At 38.7% G+C, this 19,453-nt stretch overlaps 1 protein-coding gene across 5 annotated transcripts in view; it reads right to left on the bottom strand.

Moving 5' to 3' along the window:
* Positions 1–7,453: 7,453 nt before the first annotated feature.
* The window catches only part of ZNF81 (zinc finger protein 81), a 93,181-nt gene continuing 81,181 nt past the window's right edge, over positions 7,454–19,453 (bottom strand). For all 5 annotated transcript variants that reach the window (XM_040469017.1, XM_040469019.1, XM_040469020.1 and 2 more), the window contains one exon: positions 7,454–11,425. In XM_040469017.1, the coding sequence (XP_040324951.1) occupies positions 9,717–11,425 (1,709 nt within the window). In that variant the 3' untranslated portion in view covers positions 7,454–9,716. The remainder of the gene's footprint in view (positions 11,426–19,453) is intronic.

Genomic DNA, 19,453 nt, shown 5'->3' with positions numbered 1-19,453 from the left:
GCACTGGGTGTTGTATGGAAACCAATTTGACAATAAATTTCATATATTAAAAAAAAATAAAATCTTTAAAAATAAATAGAGGAGCCAATATTATAACACACCTAGATGAAAGCATAAGATAAAATCTTAGTGACTTTGAGTTCTGCAAAAATTTCTTAACCATTACTCAAAAAGCATGAGCTATAAAGAAAGTATAAATGAATTGGAATCATTAAAATTAAAAGTTTTTTCTCTTCTGTTATTGAGATGAAAAGGCAAACCTGGGAGAAAAGTGTTTGCAAAATATATACCTAACAAAGGATTTATTATCTAGGATACATAAAGGACTCTTACAATTCAATAATAAGACAAACAGCCCAATTTAAAAATGGGTGAAATATTTTCAGGGAAACATCAACCAAGATGATATATAAATGACAAACAAGCACAAGATTCTCAACAGCATTAGTTATTAGGAGAGTGTACATTAAAACCACAGTGAGATACCACTTCACTCCCACTAAAATGGCTTAAATTAATAGGAATCATCATGCCCAATGAGGACAAAGATGTGAAGCAAATGAAACACTTATATACCGCTGGAATACAAGATTGGTACACCACTTTGGAAAACAGTTTAGCAGTTTCTTAAAAAGTTAAATATACACTCACCATATGACCAAACCATTCATTCCCAGATATTTATACAAGATAAATGAAAGCTATGTCCACACAAAGATTTGTACATAAATGTTCATATCAGCTTTATTGTAGTTTATTTGTAATTAGAAATAACACATGTTAATCAACACATGAATGGATAAACAAATTTGGTATATCTATACAATGAAATACCACTTAGCAATAAAAAGGAACGTATATAGATACATGTAACAACACAAATAAATCACAAAATAATTACGGTAAATGCAAGAAGCCAAACAAGAGTGCCTATTGTATGATTCCATTTATACAAAATTGTAGAAAATGCAACTAATCTATAATGACTGAAAACAGATCAGTGGTGCCTGTGGATGGGGAAGGGTGTGGGGAGGGACAGTTGGATGACAAGGGACATGCTTGTCATTGTAATGATGGTTTTAAAAGTGCATGTATATGTCAAATCTCATCAAATTCTATTTACCATGTGCTAATTATACCTCAATAAAGCTGTAAAATATATTTGGGGGGTCAATGGAAGAAATCTGAAAATAGGCTAGATATGATGTATCATTGAATTAGGTTGATAATGATAATCCAGTTATGTGGGAGAATGTCCTTATTTTTAGGAAATGGATGCTCAAGTATTTATGAGTGTAATGCTATGTCTATAACTTACCATCAACTTTTCAGAAAAAATTTACATATATATTGTTGAATCTAGGTGAAAGTTATGTGTGTTCACTGTACTTTCAGTATTTCTATATGATTGGAAATTTGAATAATTAAAATGTGGGGGAAAACCAATATTGCTATATTGTTTTATTGCCCATCCTCCTCTTCAGAGAGAGAGAGAGAGAGAGAGAGAGAGAGAGAGACACTGACACTATCGTACTGGAATGTAGGCAGATCTTTTCTGGGAATTTCTCCAGGGAGAAAGACATTTTCTATCTTTACTGTCCTGGAATATAAATAAATCTGAACACACTGGCTGTTAATATCCAGACAATAAGAAATATGAGAGATTCATGGAGATCTATCTTTGAACAGGAGGCTAGAGATAATCACTCACAACTAAAATAAATAATGATATTAAATGAATGTAGACTGGTATGAAATGGATGGAGAAGATGACAAAGACATATTATATATGCATAATTGATATCCTTGAAGAAGAAAAGAAATGGATCAGAAAAAAATTTAGGTAAATTAAAACTTCACTGAAATGAAAGGCTTGAATCATGATTGAAACTGCTCTTTGTAACTAAAATTAATTCACAAAAATCAAGACCAAGGCATATGCTTCTAAAGATCATTAACTTTGAGTATATAAAAGAATCATAAGGCAGAAAGGTACAAGACAAAAAGAGAGATTGGCCTAAGACTTCTCAATGGCATCACCCAATTTTAGAAAAGCAACACTCACTAAGTTTTCAGGAAAAGGAAGTAACTTAGCAGTCAGGGTTCAATTAGGGAGTGGATTCACTATAATTATTATGGAATAAGGAGTTTTTTAATATGAATTCGACCATGCACAATTGTGAGAGTAGCTGGGAAAGTAAAGGTATGGAAAGGGGAGATGGAAGATTAGAGAAGTCACTAAAACAGCCCTTTTGAAATGCTGGCATGGGAGGATAAGGCAGAGCTTGCAGGAAAATCTGAGAAGCCAGGCACATCCAGCTGCCACAGTGAGATTGTCAAGGGAGAACTTAAAGAGAAGTCTATGAAAAGCTGTTGCCTTTATGGGCCTCAACCAAGCATCTGGTGGTAGACCTGGGATCACTGGTGGTCAGCAGGGCTGGGAGATACAAAGAAGGATGGAATATAGAATGGAAGAGAGAGAGGAAAAATTAAAACTTTCTGGGTACCTCTGCATCTGTCCTCTACTGTATCTAATCTCAGACTTGTAGAGTAATGGTTATTCCTTCACTTTGACCTCCCAAACCTCATGCAATTTTTACTTCTGGACAATTCTAATCTGGAGCCAAATAGGACTCTTGAAAAACGCATTTCTTAGTATAACCCAGACAGCAGAGCAGTACAGCCCAATGACCTAATTATTTTTCTACTGAAAAAGTTTTGTGGTGAAGTAACATTACCTGAGTTCAGAAATTCCGTCAGGTTTGCTAAGTTTTTTCCCTTTAGTTAAATTCACTTTTAAAATAACACTCATTGGGGCACCTGGGTGGCTCAGTAGGTTAAGCGTCTGACTTAGGCTCAGGTCATGATCTCATGGTTCGTGAGTTCAAGCCCCGCGTGGGGCTCTGTGCTGACAGCTCAGAGCCTGGAGCCTGCTTCGGATTCTGTGTCTCCCTCTCTCTCTCTGCCCCTCCCCCGCTTGTGCTCCGTCTCTCTCTCAAAAATAAAAGTAAACATTAAAAAAAATTTAAATAACACTCATCTAAGTTAACAATGACCTCCTTGTCACAAATTTCAAGAAGCAGTTTTCCATCCTCATATGAGTTGACCTCCAGTCTGGACAATTTCCCCGCTGAAGCACTGCTTCCACGGTGTTTCCAACACTGTCTTCTGTCAGCCCCTTCCTCACCTGGTATGTTTTTACCTCTGGCTGCTCCTTCCTGTTATCCTCTATAGATGAATCCCTCTTGGCCTGGTCCTCAAACGTTGGAAGCAAAAACCTTGGTCTGAGGCCTACTTTTCCAGTTACCCAATACATTTTCTTTAGGTAACTGGATGAGACTAAGACACCACAGAGAAGCTCTCATATCCTGCCCTGGCACAGAGAATTATAGGGGGACTTGAGCAGGTACAGGAAGTGGGGTATATCTAATATTCATCAAGAACTCTCCATGCATAGTTCTAAGTGCTTCATACAGGTAAGTGCATTAACTTCTTGTTATGGGTAATCATGTCTCCCCGAAAAGATATGTCCAAGTTCTAACCCCCAGCACCTCACAATGTAAACTTGTTTGGAAAAAGTCTTTATAGAAAGCAACCAAGTTAACATTAGAGTGGGCTTAATTCAATATGACTTGTGTCCTTACAAGAAGAAGATTAGACACAGAGACAGACATGCAAAGGGAATATAATGTGAAGATACATGGGGAGAAAATGGCCATGTGATTAATGTTATCTAATGCCAAGGAATGCCCAAGGCTACCAGAAACCAGGAGACAGGTATGGAAGTTCCTTTCCTAGGGATTTCAGAGGGAACATGGCCCTGCTGACACTTTGATTTCAGACTTCTGGCCTCCATAACTGTAAGACCAAACAATTTCTGTTGTTTTAAGCCACTCAATTTGTTACAGCAGCCCTAAGAAGCTAATACACTTCTCATGTCAAATCTTTAAGATGGGTACTAGTGTGAACATCCTTTAAAGCTGAAGAAAATAGGACAAAAAGGTTAACTAACCTGCCTACGGTAACACAGCTAGTAACTAGTAGAGCCAGGATTAAAACCCTAGCAGACAGGTTCTTGAGCCCATCTACCTAACCACTATACAAACTAACTCTTAATATTTTTAACTGCATTGTTCCTAGTAACAAAAGGTTGAAAAAAGGATGTGTGTGTGTGTGTGTGTGTGTGTGTGTGTGTGTGTCTAAATCTTCACTTGATCTTAGCCAAAAGGCTGAGAAGTGACAGGTGTATAAACCTTAATAAGAAAAAGATTGAATAAATTATTTTATTTCATCCCTATGAACTATCATGCAACCATTCAAAATAGTTATTATTGGGGAATAAAGCAAGATGCAGAGACAGTTGTATGAGAAGATCCCATATTTGAAAATCAAGGAAAAAAATAATTCTTACATAGCTTCTCTCTGATTATAAGCATGGTAACATACATATGTCTATATATAATTAAGAGCACAGATTAAAACATGAAAAGTGTTCATAGTAGTTGATTAGTACTGTTTATCTGTTGGAGATGAAGAGTGGAGAAGGAAATTCAGTAAATAGTAAATGTATTAGTTACCTTTTTCTGGGTAACAAGCCACCCAAAACTTAGTGGCTTAAAACAATCAATACTTAATCCATGATTCTGTGAGTTGTCTGGGATGGGTGAGATGGATGGCAGAGTTTTTCTAGTCTGGGTCAGTGTATTATTAATCTATTAATATGTTACAAGTTACCCTAAAATTTAGCAGCTTAAAACAACAAATATTTATCTCACAGTTTCTGTGGGTCAGGAATTCAAGTGAGGCTCAGAAGGGTGCCTCTGGCTGAAGATCTTCAAAAGACTGTCATTTGGGGCTCTCATCTGAAGGCTACGCTGGGAGGATATGTTCCCAAACTCACTCACATGGGTCTCTCCATAGATCTGCCTCATGAGATGGCAACTAGCTTCCCCTAGGGTGAGCCATCTGAGTATCCAAAACAGAAGCCACATCCCTCTGTAACCTCACCTTGGAAGTAACATCCCATTGCCTCAGCCTCATTCTATTTATTAGAATCAAGTCACTAAATCCAGCCCAAGCTTGAGGAGGAGATTATAAAAAGGCGTGGATACCAGGAAGTGTGGATCATGCAGGGTCAGCTCAGATGACACTGACCACAGTGGGCTTGTGGGTGGCTAGGGTTGGGTGGCTAGTATAGCTTCATTTGCATGTCTGGCAGATGAAAATCTGGTTGGCGTAGGGAACTTTAACTGGGATGGGTCATCTCTGTTCCATCACTGCTCCATGAAGTCTCTCATCATCTAATAGCACAACCCTTGTCCTTAGGATTCCAAAGAGGAGCAAGAATGGGCAAACCTCAATATGCAAGCACTTATCAAACCTCTGCTTATGTTATATTTGCTAATGTCCCATTGGCCAAAGAAATGGCGATCCCAGTTTCAAGGGATGGAGAAATAGACTCTCTCTCTTGATGGGTGAAGTGGAAGAGTCACATTGAAGGGTGGGGGGGGGCATATTTTCTGCTGCTAGTGGCCAAAGGAGACCGTCCAGATTTCTGGCTTCTGCCTAGGATATAGACATCTGGAAAGAGCATAGCTCCCATTCTTATAATAAGAAGAAAATATGGGTAATCTATAAAATCATAACTTTTCTTGAACTCACCAGAGAACTAAGATCATAGAGCAACCAACTAGCTTATATATAAGACAAGTGCCTCAAGGGAGACACGAAGTTGTCCCTGGATCACCTGTGGCAAAGCAAGAAGGAATATGGGCCCACCATGCCAGCAGCTAAAATTTCAGCAAGAAGTTTTAATGAAGTTCTAAAGGCTGAGTGTGGGGTAATATGAGAATATAGAAGCACTGAGGGCTGGAGACCTAAAGGTAGTTGGCCTTCACTTGCAAGCTCTTCCCTACAAACCTCCACTGGATCCTCACAAGAAATAATGGGGGTAGGGAAGGAGACTGGAGAAAGCCTCTCTCAGTGGTATAGGCCTGCAAGGGGAAAGCTGCTGATACAGAAATAGCACGAAGCCCCAATGGGACCCTATTTCCTTAATGAACAAAAGCCTTAAGCCACTTAAAGAGAAGTGATGCAAACCCTGTTGTTCCCAGATACAGGTGCAGATCCACTGTGGCTAGAGAAAAGGGAAAAGGGAAAAAAAAAACTTCCATTCTTGGGGGAAGGGCAGGTAATCATCCTGAGCTCAGACCATTAAAGGCATGTTACCAACGGGGAGGTGCAGGATCACTGAAAAAGCACCACCCTCAAGACCTAGGGATACAGGGCCTGCCTAAAACTAAGGTTGGTTTAGGACAACTCCTGCCCCCTACTCATCGGGTCACTACGACCCAAGTAATAACAGTAGTCTACTACTAAGGGAGAGACATGGGCATGGAGAGAGATCCTCCCTGAGATGCAGGCACACGGGAAAGGTCTAAAGGCAAGGGTGGTGCAAGAATATTGAGAAAAATGATCTGTAAAACCAATGCCTACATTAAGCCCAAGGTAATACTAGAGAAATTTGAAGTCTATGGTACAATGAAGATAACCACAGCAACAACAAAACCTAAATCCAGCCCAAATTCTGACTAGATGGACCTTCCCCCCTTCCTCTCTAATGATTTATCAAAAGAGCAGCCATGATTATTTCCAGGAATAAATATTCTTTATCTCAGTTTCTACTCTCCTACATACAATATCTTACATTCAGCCAAAAATTATTAGATGCAAAACAGAATAAACAATCTGCTGTTAAGAGACAGAGCAATAAAAATAAATCTAGACTCAGCTGACCCAGTTGTTAGTACTATCAAATAGGGAATTTAAAATAACAATGATTCATATGTTAGAGAGGATGGTGGGAAGTGTGAACAACAGGTATGAACAGATGGGGAATTTCAGCAGAAAAATGAAAACTAGAAGAGTCAAATGGAAATGCTAGAAATAAAAAAGAAAACATAACTGAGATGAAGAATGCCTTTCATGGGTTCATCAGTAGACCTAACAGAAGTAGGGGTTAAACAGACCTAACAGGGAAGGGGTTAAAATTAGTGAACTTGAAGATAGGTTAATAGAAGTTATCCCAACTGAAACACAAAGCAAAATAAAGATTGTAAAGGGACACACATATAGGGATGGTAGAAATTTGTAACGTTTTTCTATCTAACACAATCTATCTTCTGGTCACTATTTATATATCACACCATGCAAAATATGTTCATCCTCATTCCAAGACCTCCAAATGTCTTATCCCAAATTATGGCATCAAATCCAGGACCTCAAGTCTTCTGTATCAGGTTCAGATGTGGCTGAAGCTCCTTGGGTGCAATTTGTTTCTTGATCCAGAGACCTGTGAGCTAAATGGTAGGTTATATGACCATCACCCCCCCCCCCCCACACACACACAGACACTCAAAACACACACACACAAATGGAAAGATAGGGTAGGGACTGGAGAACTGCAATAGACACTTTCATTTAAAAGAAGGGAGGAACAAGAGGCACATATTAGTCACTGTTCCATAATAATTCTGAAATCCCACAGAGCAAATGTTGTCAGATCTCCCTGCTCCAGGGGCAGGATGTTTCTTGATTGGGTCACAGTTCTACCTGGGAACAGCTTCCCAGTCCATTTTAATATATTGTTCTTGGGTCTCCTTTCTGAGACATCCTTCTTTTTCCATAAGAAATGGCAGCTGAATAACTTTCTCTGCTTGCTTCATGTTCATAGAAGTTAGAAAAGGTAGTCCAGAGACCACTTTTCATTTTGGACTGTTTCAATTCCTTTGAGTCCAACCTGGAGGTAGTAAAACTCTATTAGAAACTTTATAGGTGTTCTATGAATCTGGTTTGTATTTACTCCATGCCCCAAATGCCACACTGACCATTCTTTTTAAGACAGGCCCCTTCTCTACTTTATCAATATGTCAGGTTCCTGGACGATGTCATGAAGTTTTTAGAAGCCATCTGGTTTAGCTGAGTTTCCCAAACACCAACTTAAATATTCCACACATTTTAACAAAGGGTCTTATAGCCACACCCATGATTTGATCTCTACCCTGAGGCCACTTTTCACCTTGAGAATATTTTGATGTCCGGAGAGACTGGAGATGTGAGAAATAGTTATTTTCCAACCCAGCAAGTCCTGGCTTTTTAAATATTTCTTCTGAATTCTGCTTGCAAATGGAACAGTTATTTCCTTAGTTCATCTCTTTTTGTACCTTACCATATGCAGCTAAAAAGAAGCCAATTGATATTTCCAACATTCTGTTGGAAATCTCCTTAGCCAGATCCACAAGTTCATCTGGTATATTCTCTATCTTCTCACACAGCATGGTAACTGTTTTATTCTTTTCCTTAGTAAATAACATAAGCTGCCATCTTTTTCAGCCTTTCTTAACAGTTTTCCTCATTGTTTTTCCAGTCTCCACCTGCCGCCCGGGCCCAAAGCTAATGCCACATGTCTTAGGTTTTGGTACAATATCTCCGCAAGCATACACTTTTAGGTATTGCTTAGCATTTTCTGTGCAACAAACTACCAAAAACTTAGCAGCTTAAAACAAGAATCATTTTATTTATCCCCCAATTCTGGTTGGCCTGGTTAACTGGTATGGCTCTTTTGGTGTGGGCCAGTTTGGCTGGGGCTGGAGGTTGAGGAAGGCCTCACTCTCATGTCTGGCAGTTGGTCTCAGAGGCCTCATCTGTGCTGGCTCATTTCTGTTCCATGTGGCTTCTCACCCTCCAGCTGAGTACTCTTGAGTTTCTTCACAGGAAGGTCTCAGAATTCCAAAGAGCAGCAAGAGAAGATAAGCCTCAAGGCAGACTTTTCTCCAGGCCTCTTCTTGAATCTCTTTGCTAATGTACGTTGGCCAAAGCAAATCACATGGCCAAGCCGAGAGTCAAGGAGCAGACAGAGTTCTACCTCTTAATAAAAGAAAAAAAGAGTAACATTGCAAAGGGGTGTGCATACAAGGATGGGAGAGGTCTGTGGCTATTTTGCATTGTACCACAATTAAAGAAGATAAAAATAGAATGTTGTGGAAACCAGTATGAATGATAGGATTATATTTATGTGTTCATGTAAGAGTATATCTGCAGATGTGGGTATATATAAAACCATAATGACATTAAAACTGTGGATTCGCGGGAGGATTCAATAGGAAACATATTTGACAGACACAATTATATTAAATTCAAAAAAGAACTTCAATTCAATTATTCCTTCTGTTGTGCAATGTGTTCTGCCACAAACACCCTACAGAACTGAGTGTAGGTTTACACATCAAATACATTATTTTGTTGTTCTTCCTTTCACTTTGTTGCCACTTTAAATTGCCTAATATAACACAGTAAACATGACTGTCATTTACATAATTTTGCTCGCTCCATCTATAAAGAATTGGGTAACAATTTGCCTTATCACACTTTCTACAGGAAGGCTTTACCTAATGCATCAAACTGACAGCATTTTCCCCAAACTGACAGGATTCGATTCTATTTTGTGAAGCCATGCAAATATGAAAAGTCCCTTTGAATCAATGCATTCTTAGAGGGTCTCTGGAATAGTTTTTCTCATCTCAGGTGCAAGAGCCTGAAAAATGCTTTTTATTACGCAGTGTATTCATGTAGGGTCTGTCTTGGATAGATTTCATAATACACATGTAGACCTGACTTCTGTGATAAGGCTTTCTCATTTTTAAGAAACAGGGTTACTTTCATGTATGAATATTGCGATGCATACTCAGAACTGATTTCTGAGTGAAGCCCTTTCCACAGTCACTGCATTTATAGGGTTTCTCTCCAGTATGAATTGTCTGGTGCTTATTGAAATTTGACCGGTCAGTGAAGGCCTTCCCACATTCGGCACACATGTAAGGTTTCTCTCCTGTGTGAATTCGCTGATGTACTTTGAGATGTGGTTTCTTGGAGAAGGATTTTTCACATTCAGGACATTTATAAGGCTTCTCTGTAGTATGAATTCTCTGATGTGTAATTAACTCTGACTTCTGGATGAAGGCCCTGCCACAGTCAGCACAAACATAGGGTTTCTCTCCAGTATGAATGGTCTGGTGTTTATTGAAATTTGACCGGTCAGTGAAGGCCTTTCCACATTCAGCACATATGTAAGACTTCTCTCCAGTATGAGATTTCTGGTGAGTATTGAGATTTGATCTGTTGGTAAAGGCCTTCCCACATTCAGTGCATATATAGGGTTTCTCTCCTGTGTGAATTCGCTTATGCATCTGGAGTTGTGACTTAGAAGGGAAAGACTTCCCACAGTCACTGCATTCATAAGGCTTCTCTCCAGTATGAATTCTTTGATGGGCAATCAAGTGTGCTTTCTGGATGAAGGCCTGCCCACATTCAGTACATATATAAGATCTCTCTCCTGTGTGAATTCTCTGATGCATCCTGAGTGTTGATTTTTGGGTAAAGGCTTTCCCACACTCACTACATTTGTGGTGTCTCTCCCCAGTATGAATTTTCTGATGCACATTGAGGGCTGAGTTCAGGGAGAAGCCTTTCCCACATTCACTGCATTCATAGAGTTTTTCTCCAGTATGAGTGGTCTGATGCCTAAGTAGAGATGACACCTGGAAAAATGATTTTCCACATTCACTGCATTTATAGGGTTTTTCTCTAGTATGAGTTTTCTTATGCATAATTAATTCTGAATTATGGATGAATGCCTTCCCACAGTCAGGACATATGTACAATTTTTCGTCTCTATGAACTCTCAGATATATACTGAGTAGTGGCTTCTGTGTAAAAACATTTACACATTTGCCAAGTTCGCGAGGTTTTTCCATAGTATGGATTCTCTGGGGTGCAAAGGGGTGTGACTTCTGGGTGAAGATCTTCCCAAACTCAGTACACACATTTGTTTTCTCCCCAGCAGGAAATTTCAGATTGTGACTGAATGCTTGTTTAAGGCTGAGGACTTTTCCACACTGATTACTTTCACAGAATTGCCCTCCTGTAGGAGTATTTGCATGGCTAGTATAAGAAGAGCTCTGAGTGAAAACTTGACCACGTCCAATATTTTTATCAAAATTCTTTGTTGCAGTGTTTTTACTAGGAGTATGTAAGTCTAAATTCTGCTTAAAACTCTTTCCAAATGAGTCACGTTTATGGGGTCTTTTCTGTGAAGGAATACGATTTGGGCTTGAAGGCACAAATTTTCCACTGTCTTTATATTCAAAGTCCCACTCTGTATTCAATATTTTCTTATTGATGAAAACAGCATGACTCAGAGGTTTGCTCTGTTTTTCCTGATATCTTTTAATCTGTTCAGAATCTTGCCACAGTTCTTCTAAAATGGAATACAATGAATCATCTGTTGTATCTTCACCCTCCATTTCACTATGAAATGAAGCTTTTCCAGAAATTCTTCTTTGTGGGGTCTTAATCCCAAGCCTCCCATCTAAAAAGAGAAAGAAAAAGTAAAATTGACACAAAGAATAGATAGCAGGGTATTAAAAGGTACACATAAGCTAATCCAAATTGAACACAGGGAAACCAGTATATATGATGATGATAATGACAGTGATAACAAGAAATACACATATAGCACTTACTATGTGCCAAGTTCCTGCATGACACTTATGATGTTCCAAGCATTGTTCTGAGAAATACATACACACATTGGGGTGCCTGGGTGGCTCAGTCGGTTAAGCGTACGACTTCAGCTCAGGTCATGATCTTGTGGCTCCTAAGTTCAAGCCCCGCGTCAGGCTCTGTGCTGACACCTTGGATCCTGGAGCCTGCTCTCCCCCTCCGCCCCAACTCTCAAAAATAAATAAACATTAAAAATGTCAAAATTTCACATTATTGAGAATTTCAAGACAGTGGGGCGCCTGGGTGGCTCAGTCAGTTAAACGTCAGGCTTCAGCTCAGGTCATAATCTCACAGTTTGTAGGTTCCAGTCTTGCCTCAGGCTCTTTGCTGACAGCTCAGAGCCTGGAGCCTGCTTAGGATTCTGTGTCTCCCTCTCTCTCTGCCCCTCCCCCACTCACACTTTGTCTCTCTTTCTCTCTCTCAAAAGTAAACATTAAAAAAAGTAAAAAATAAAAAAAAAGAAACACACACACACACTCACTCAATCCTTTCAAAAGCCCTTTGAGGTATTTTCTATTATTAGATATTTCTATTATTATCTACCTATCGTAGATAAGGAAAGTAAAGCTCAGAATGGTTATACGTATAATTTGCACTAAAACATAAGTTATTAAGCATTGGAGATCGGAGTTCAACATAACCAATCTAGCTCTATTTTGGTAGGAGGCTCGGATATAAAGTAGGGTGGACTGAAGTTTTAAAAGACAAAGGTTTTTGGGGCACCTGGGTGGCGCAGTCGGTTAAGCGTCCGACTTCAGCCAGGTCACGATCTCGCGGTACGTGAGTTCGAGCCCCGCGTCGGGCTCTGGGCTGATGGCTCAGAGCCTGGAGCCTGTTTCCGATTCTGTGTCTCCCTCTCTCTCTGCCCTCGCCCGTTCATGCTCTGTCTCTCTCTGTCCCAAAAATAAATAAATGTTGAAAAAAAAAAAAAAGACAAAGGTTTTAAGGGAAAATAATCTGTGGATAGACTAGGTTTGGAGGAGGTGATTCAGAGTCTAAGTCCTCATTAGCTTTTGATTCTAAATCCTCACTAGTCTTGTTCCTTTTTGTTTATTAGCAACTAGACCAAATTAATGTGATCAAAAAGCCAATTTAATTTGCCAGCAGAGTAGATCATTAAAGTTCTCATCATAAGGAAAAAAAAACCTTTTTTTTTTTTGGTATCTTATGCAATGGGTTTTAACTAAACTTATTGTGCTGATCTTCCACGATGTATTTAAGTTAGATCATGATGCAGTACACCTTAAATCTATACAGTGATGTATGTCAATCTCCATAAAATCGAGAAAAACTTACGCCTATAGGAAAAATACTGGGGGTGATAGCTATTCTGGCCTATATAAAAGAATAAGTAGATATCCACACTCCAACTCTCCATCTAGGTATAACTGTTTTGTTGGACCTAAAATCATACACATCTAACAAGAAGCATAAAATCAGAGAGAAGATCGGCTCTCTGTGGTAGACTGAAAGCTGTCCACTACAACCTATTTCAGCATTCTTTTGCAATAACAGGAAAGTAGCCAGGCATATGGCTGCCCAGTCATGATAGCATTTCTCAGCCTCCTTTGAGAAAATTGGTTTGGCCATGTGACAACGTTCTCATCAACAGAACGTGAGAGAATACGATAGCTGCCACTTTCAAGTCAGCGCACTGCGACAGTAGGCATGTTTTCTCTATACCCTCTTCGGCCTTCTTGCTTTACTAAAACCTGGCCTTGGCAGCAACACAGATACAAATGTGCAGGTGGCGCACACACACACACACACACACACACGCATGCACAAACCCAAGAGATGGCCGGATTATGTAATGGAAGGAACCTGGATTCCCAAATAAACATGAGCAACAAGGTTTTCCAAAGGGCTGTGATATTAGCAACTTTATCTGAGAGAGGAATATTCTTCAGTATTTAAGTCACTTTACCTTATAATCTCTTTGTTACTGCAAATAAGCTTTAATATAATTAAAAAAAAATTTTACATTTATTTATTTATTTTTGAGAAACAGAGTGAGACAAAGCGTGAGTGGGGGAGGGGCAGAGAGAGAAGGAGACACAGAATCTGAAGCAGGCTCCAGGCTCTGAGCAAGCGGTCAGCACAGAGCCTGATGTGGGGCTCGAACTCATGGACTGTGAGATCATGACCTGAGCTGAAGTCAGACGCTCAACCGACTGAGCCACCCAGGTGCCCCAGCGTCAACATAATGAATACACTATTTTCACCCAGAGTGGGAATCACAGATGTTTCCATGACCAGTATAGTGCATGAGACATATGAGATTCTTGATAACGTTAAAATGGAAAAATTATACATTATTTCCTCAGCAAGAGATTTTAGATTGTGAGAATGCTCTGAGTCATCAAGTTCAGTTTTACCCCGTTGGTCACTTTGATGCTGTATTCTGGATACATATCCCAGCCAAAAATCTCATCCTTTTATTCTTATGTCGTGTTTTTATTCTCACACGCTTGGCTTTAATGTATTCTGGAGATATTAAGCACTGGATTCCGAGTCATGGTTTTAGAAGTGGTTCTGTTTTTCACTTTAAATTATATATATTATATATATATATGTATATATATATAATTATAATATTATACATATTAATATACAGAAGAGGTTCTGCTTTTCACTTTAAATTATACATATAATTATATATTATTATATTATATATTAATATAATATATATAATGAGTATAAATATAAAACTTACAAATAATTAAGTTAGCTTCTAAACCCCTGCTGTATTGGACAATATTTACATCACCAGTACCAATTTTTAATGCAAAAAATCTGCAATAAAAAGCTTCCCTACACCTTTCCTGAGCCCACAGATTCAATGAACAGTACATAAATGAAGAGTCGACGGTCTAGATAAAACCTGTGGTGCAAGCTTGCATTCTATTTGCCACTCACAAAAATGCCTCAAAAAGTCCAGTTTATTCTTAAATCAAAAGACACATTTATACTTTCTTCCTCCATTTAGCCTGCTTAGCACTTAATTTCTTTTGTGCCACTGGAAAACATATTTATGCCGAGAGCTCTTCCTCTCTAGTCAGGAATAAGACAGGGATGTCCACTCTCACCATTACTATTTAACATAGTGCTGAAGTCTTAGCTTCAGCAATCAGATAACAAAAAGAAATAAAAGGTTTAAGAGACAAAACAGATGAACATAAGGGAAGGGAAACAAAAATAATATAAAAACAGGGAGGGGACAAAACAGAAGAGACTCATAAATATGGAGAACAAACTGAGGGTTACGGGAGGGGTTGTGGGAGGGGGGTGGGCTAAATGGGTAAGGGGCATTAAGGAATCTACTCCTGAAATCAGTGTTGCACCATATGCTAACTAATTTGGATGTAAATTTTAAAAAATAAAAAATAAAATTAAAAAAAAATAAAAGGTACCCAAACTGGCAAGGAAGAAGTCAAACTTCACTATTTGCAGATGACATGATACTCTGTAGAAAACCCGAAAGACTCCACCAAAATGTTGTTAGAACTAATACATGAATTCAGCAAAGTTGCAGGATATTAAATCAATGCTCAGAAATCTGTTGCATTTCTATACACCACTTATGAAACAGCAGAAAAAGAAATCAAGGAATTGATCCCATTTGCAACTGCACCAAAGAACTACAAGATACCTAGGAATAAACCTAACCAAAGAGATACAAGATCTCTGAAAACTATAGAAAGCTTATGAAAGAAATTGAAGAGGACACAAAAAAATGGAAAATTATTCCACGCTCCTGGATTGGAAGAACAAACATTGTTAAAATGTCTATACTCCCTAAAGCAATCTACATATTTACTGCAATCCCTATCAAAATACCACCAGCATTTTTCAAGAGCTAGAACAAACAATCCTAAAGTTTGCAAGGAACTACAAAAGACCCTGAATAGCCAAAGCAATCTTGAAAAAGAAAAGCAAAGCTGGAGACATCATGATTCCAGACTTCAAGCTATATAACAAAGCTCTAATCATCAAGACAGTATGGTACTGGTACAAAAACAGACACATAGATCAATAGAACAAAATAGAAAATCCAGAAATAGACCCACAACTATATGGTCAACTAATCTTCGACAAAGCAGGAAAGAATATCCAATATAAAGAAATACAGTCTCTTCAGCAAATGGTGTTGGGAAAACTGGACAGCAACATGCAGAAGAATGAAACTGGATCACTTTCTTATACCATATACAAAAGTAAATTCCAAATGGATGAAGGACCTAAATGTGAGAGAAAGCAAACCATCAAAACCCTAGAAGAGAACGTAGGCAGCAACGTCTTTGACCTCAGCCATAGCAACTTCTTACTAGACACATCACTGGAGGCAAGGGAAACATAAGCAAAAATGAACTACTGGGACTTCATGAAGATAAAATCTCCTGCACAGTGAAGGAAACAATCAACAAAACTAAGAGGTAGCCTATGGAATAGGAGAAGATATTTGCAAATGATATATCTGATGAAGGGTTAGAAACCAAAATGTATAAAGAACTTCTCAAACTCAACACCCAAAAAACAAATACTCCAGTTAAGAAATAGGAAAAAGATGGGGCGCCTGGGTGGCTCAGTCGGTTAAGCGTCTGACTTCAGCTCAGGTCATGATCTCACAGTCTGTGAGTTTGAGCCCTGTGTCGGGCTCTGTGCCGACAGCTCGGAACCTGGAGCCTGCTTCAGATTCTGTGTCTCCCTTTCTCTCTCTGCCCCTCCTCTGTCTCAAAAATAAATAAAAACATTAAAAAAAAAGAAACAGGCAAAAGACATGAATAGACATTTTTCCAAAGAAGACATCCAAATGGCTAACAGACACATGAAAAGATGCTCAACATCAGTCATCACCAGGAAAATACAAATCAAAACGATGATGAGATACCACTTGATGAGATACCTGTCAGAATGGCTAAAATTAACAACACAGGAAACAACAAGGTGTTGGCGAAGATGTGGAGAAAGCAGAACCCTCTTGCACTGCTGGTGGGAATACAAACTGGTGTAGCTGCTCTGAAAACAGTACGGAGGCTCCTCAAAAAACTAAAAGTAGAACTACCCTACAATCCAGCAGTTGCACTTCTAGGTATTTACCAAAAGGATACAAAAATACAGATTCAAAGGGGTACATGCACCGTGTTTATAACAGCATTATCAACAACAGCCAAACTATGGAGAGAGCCCAAATGTCCATTGAATGATGAATGGATAAAGAAGATATGGCATGTATACACACACCACACACACACACACACACACACACACACACACACACACACACACGAATATTACCCATCCATCAAAAAGAATGAAATCTTGCCATTTGCAATGATGTGGATGGAGCTGGAGTATATATGCTAAGCGAAATAAGTTCGGCAGAGAAAGACAAATGCCATATGTTTTCACTCATGTGTGGAATTTAAGAAACAAAACGGATGAACATATGGGAGTGTAAAAAAAGAGGGAAACAAACAATAAGAGATTCTTAACAATAGAGAACAAACTGAGGGTTCTTGGAGGGGATGTGGGTGCAGAGATGGGCTACATGGGTGATGGGTACTAAATAGGGCACTTGTTATGATGAGCACTGGGTGTTGTGTGTAAGTGATGAATCAGTGAATTCTATTCCTGAAACCAATATTGTACTGTATGTTAACTAGGATTTATTTTTTTTTTAATTTTTATGTTTATTTATTTTTGAGAGAGAGAGAGAGAGACACAGAGTGTGAGTAGGGGAGGGGCAGAGAGAGAGAGGGAGACACAGATTCTGAAGCAGGCTCCAGGCTCCAAGCTGTCAACACAGAGCCTGATGCAGGACTTGAACTCACAAACTGTGAGATCATGACCTGAGCTGAAGTCAGATGCTTAACTGACTGAGCCACCCAGGCGCCCCTTAACTAGGATTTAAATAAAAATTTGAAAAGAAAAATAAATTAGACAACAAAGGATAAAAGAAACATGTTTATGCTTCATTAAGCAGTTTGAACCTTTTACTTTGAACATTAATCTGATCATATTGCTAGCAAGACTTTTTCTAAATTCCAAAAGCAGACGCCTTCTGTGCGATTCATTTTGCTAATTATTTTAATAGATTTCTATTATGATAGAACAGAATGCACAAGCAGTAAACCTTTTTAAAGCCTTTTTTAAATGTTTATTTACTTTTGAGAGAGAGAGAAAAAAACAGAGTGCGGGGGGCAGGGAGGGGCAGAGAGAGAGGGAGATATCTGAAGCGGGCTCCAGGCTCTGAACTGTCAGCACAGAGCCCGATGTGGGGCTTGAACTCACAAACAGTGAGATCATGACCTGAGCCAAAGTTGGATGCTCAGCCAATTGAGCCACCCAGGCGCCCCAAGAATAACAATCTTCCACAGACTATTTCAGAAAATAGAAAAGGGAACACTTCACAACTCATTTATGTGGCCAGCATAATCCTAATACCAAAACCCGACAACATTGAAAAAAAGGAAAACTATAACCAGAATCACTTATGAAAATGAAAATATTTAAAACAAAATATCAGTTAATATAACTCAACAATATATATTAAGGGTTATATATCATAAACAACTAGTATCTATCTCAGAAATATAAGGTTAATTTAACATTTGAAAATAAATAACTCACATATTAACAAAATAAAAACAACTCATATGATTAATAAGATGAGGATAAAAACATTTGACAAAATTCAACATGTAACCATGATTTTAAAAAACTCTTAAACAAGCTAGGATTTAAAAAGAACTTCTATAAGGGTACCTAGGTGGCTCAGTCCCCTGAGCATCCAACTTCAGTTCAGGTCATGATCTCACAGTTCGTGGGTTCAAGCCCCGCATTAGGCTCTGTGCTAACAGCTCAGCGCCTGGAGCCTGCTTCAGATTCTGTGTCTCCCTCTCTTTCCGCCCCTCCCCCCCCTTGAAAATAAATAAATGTTAATAAAAAATTTTAAAAAAGAATTCCTATAACTCGATAAAGGGCAGCTTCAAAAAACATCATACACAATGGTATGAATTTTTTATCCCTAATATCAGGAACAAGGCAAGCATGCCCACACTCACCACTTCTACTCAACATCAAATTGAAGGTCTTAGTGAAATAAGGAAAAGTAAGAAAAAGCATGAAATTGGAAAGGAAAAAGTAAAAATATTTCTTTTTTAAAAAAAATGTTTATTATTTTTGAGAAAGACAGTAAGTAGGGGAAGGGGCAGAGAAAGAGGGAGACAGAGGATCTGAAGTGGGCTCTGTGCTGACAGCAGAGAACCCGACGTGCGGCTTGAACTCACAGACCCTGAGACCATGACCTGAGCCAGAGTCGGATGCTCAACCGACTGAGCTGCCCAGGCATCCCGTAAAAGTGTTTCTGAAGTGATAATGATTGCTTATGTGAAAAACCCCAAGGAACCTACAAGAAAACTAATAGGTGGATGTAGAAATGCCGCAGGATACAAAGTCAATGTACAAAAATCAATCATGAGCAATTTATACATACTAGCAATGAACAATCTGAAAATAAAATTTAAAAAACAATGCCATTTTACAATAGTGTCAAAAAGCATCAAATACTTAGGGATAAATTTAATGAAGGATGCATAAGACTTCTACACTGACAACCATAAAACATTGCTGAAAGCAATCAAACACCCAAATAAATGCAGAAAGTATGCCATGCTCATGGATTAGAAGGCTCAATATTGTGAAGATACCATTTCTCGTAAAATTGGTCCACAGAGTCAACACAACTCCAAATAAAATCCCGGCAGACTACCTGAGTTCAAGACTCATTATAAAAGCTACAGTAATAAAGCAAGTGTGGGTTTGCCAAAAG

The sequence above is a fragment of the Herpailurus yagouaroundi genome, unplaced genomic scaffold, assembly GCF_014898765.1.
Source record: "Herpailurus yagouaroundi ecotype Mexico unplaced genomic scaffold, PumYag 67793, whole genome shotgun sequence".
Lineage (NCBI taxonomy): Eukaryota > Metazoa > Chordata > Mammalia > Carnivora > Felidae > Herpailurus > Herpailurus yagouaroundi.
The sequence above is the reverse complement of the archived record's forward strand: the minus strand, read 5'-3'. Positions and strand labels throughout refer to the sequence as shown.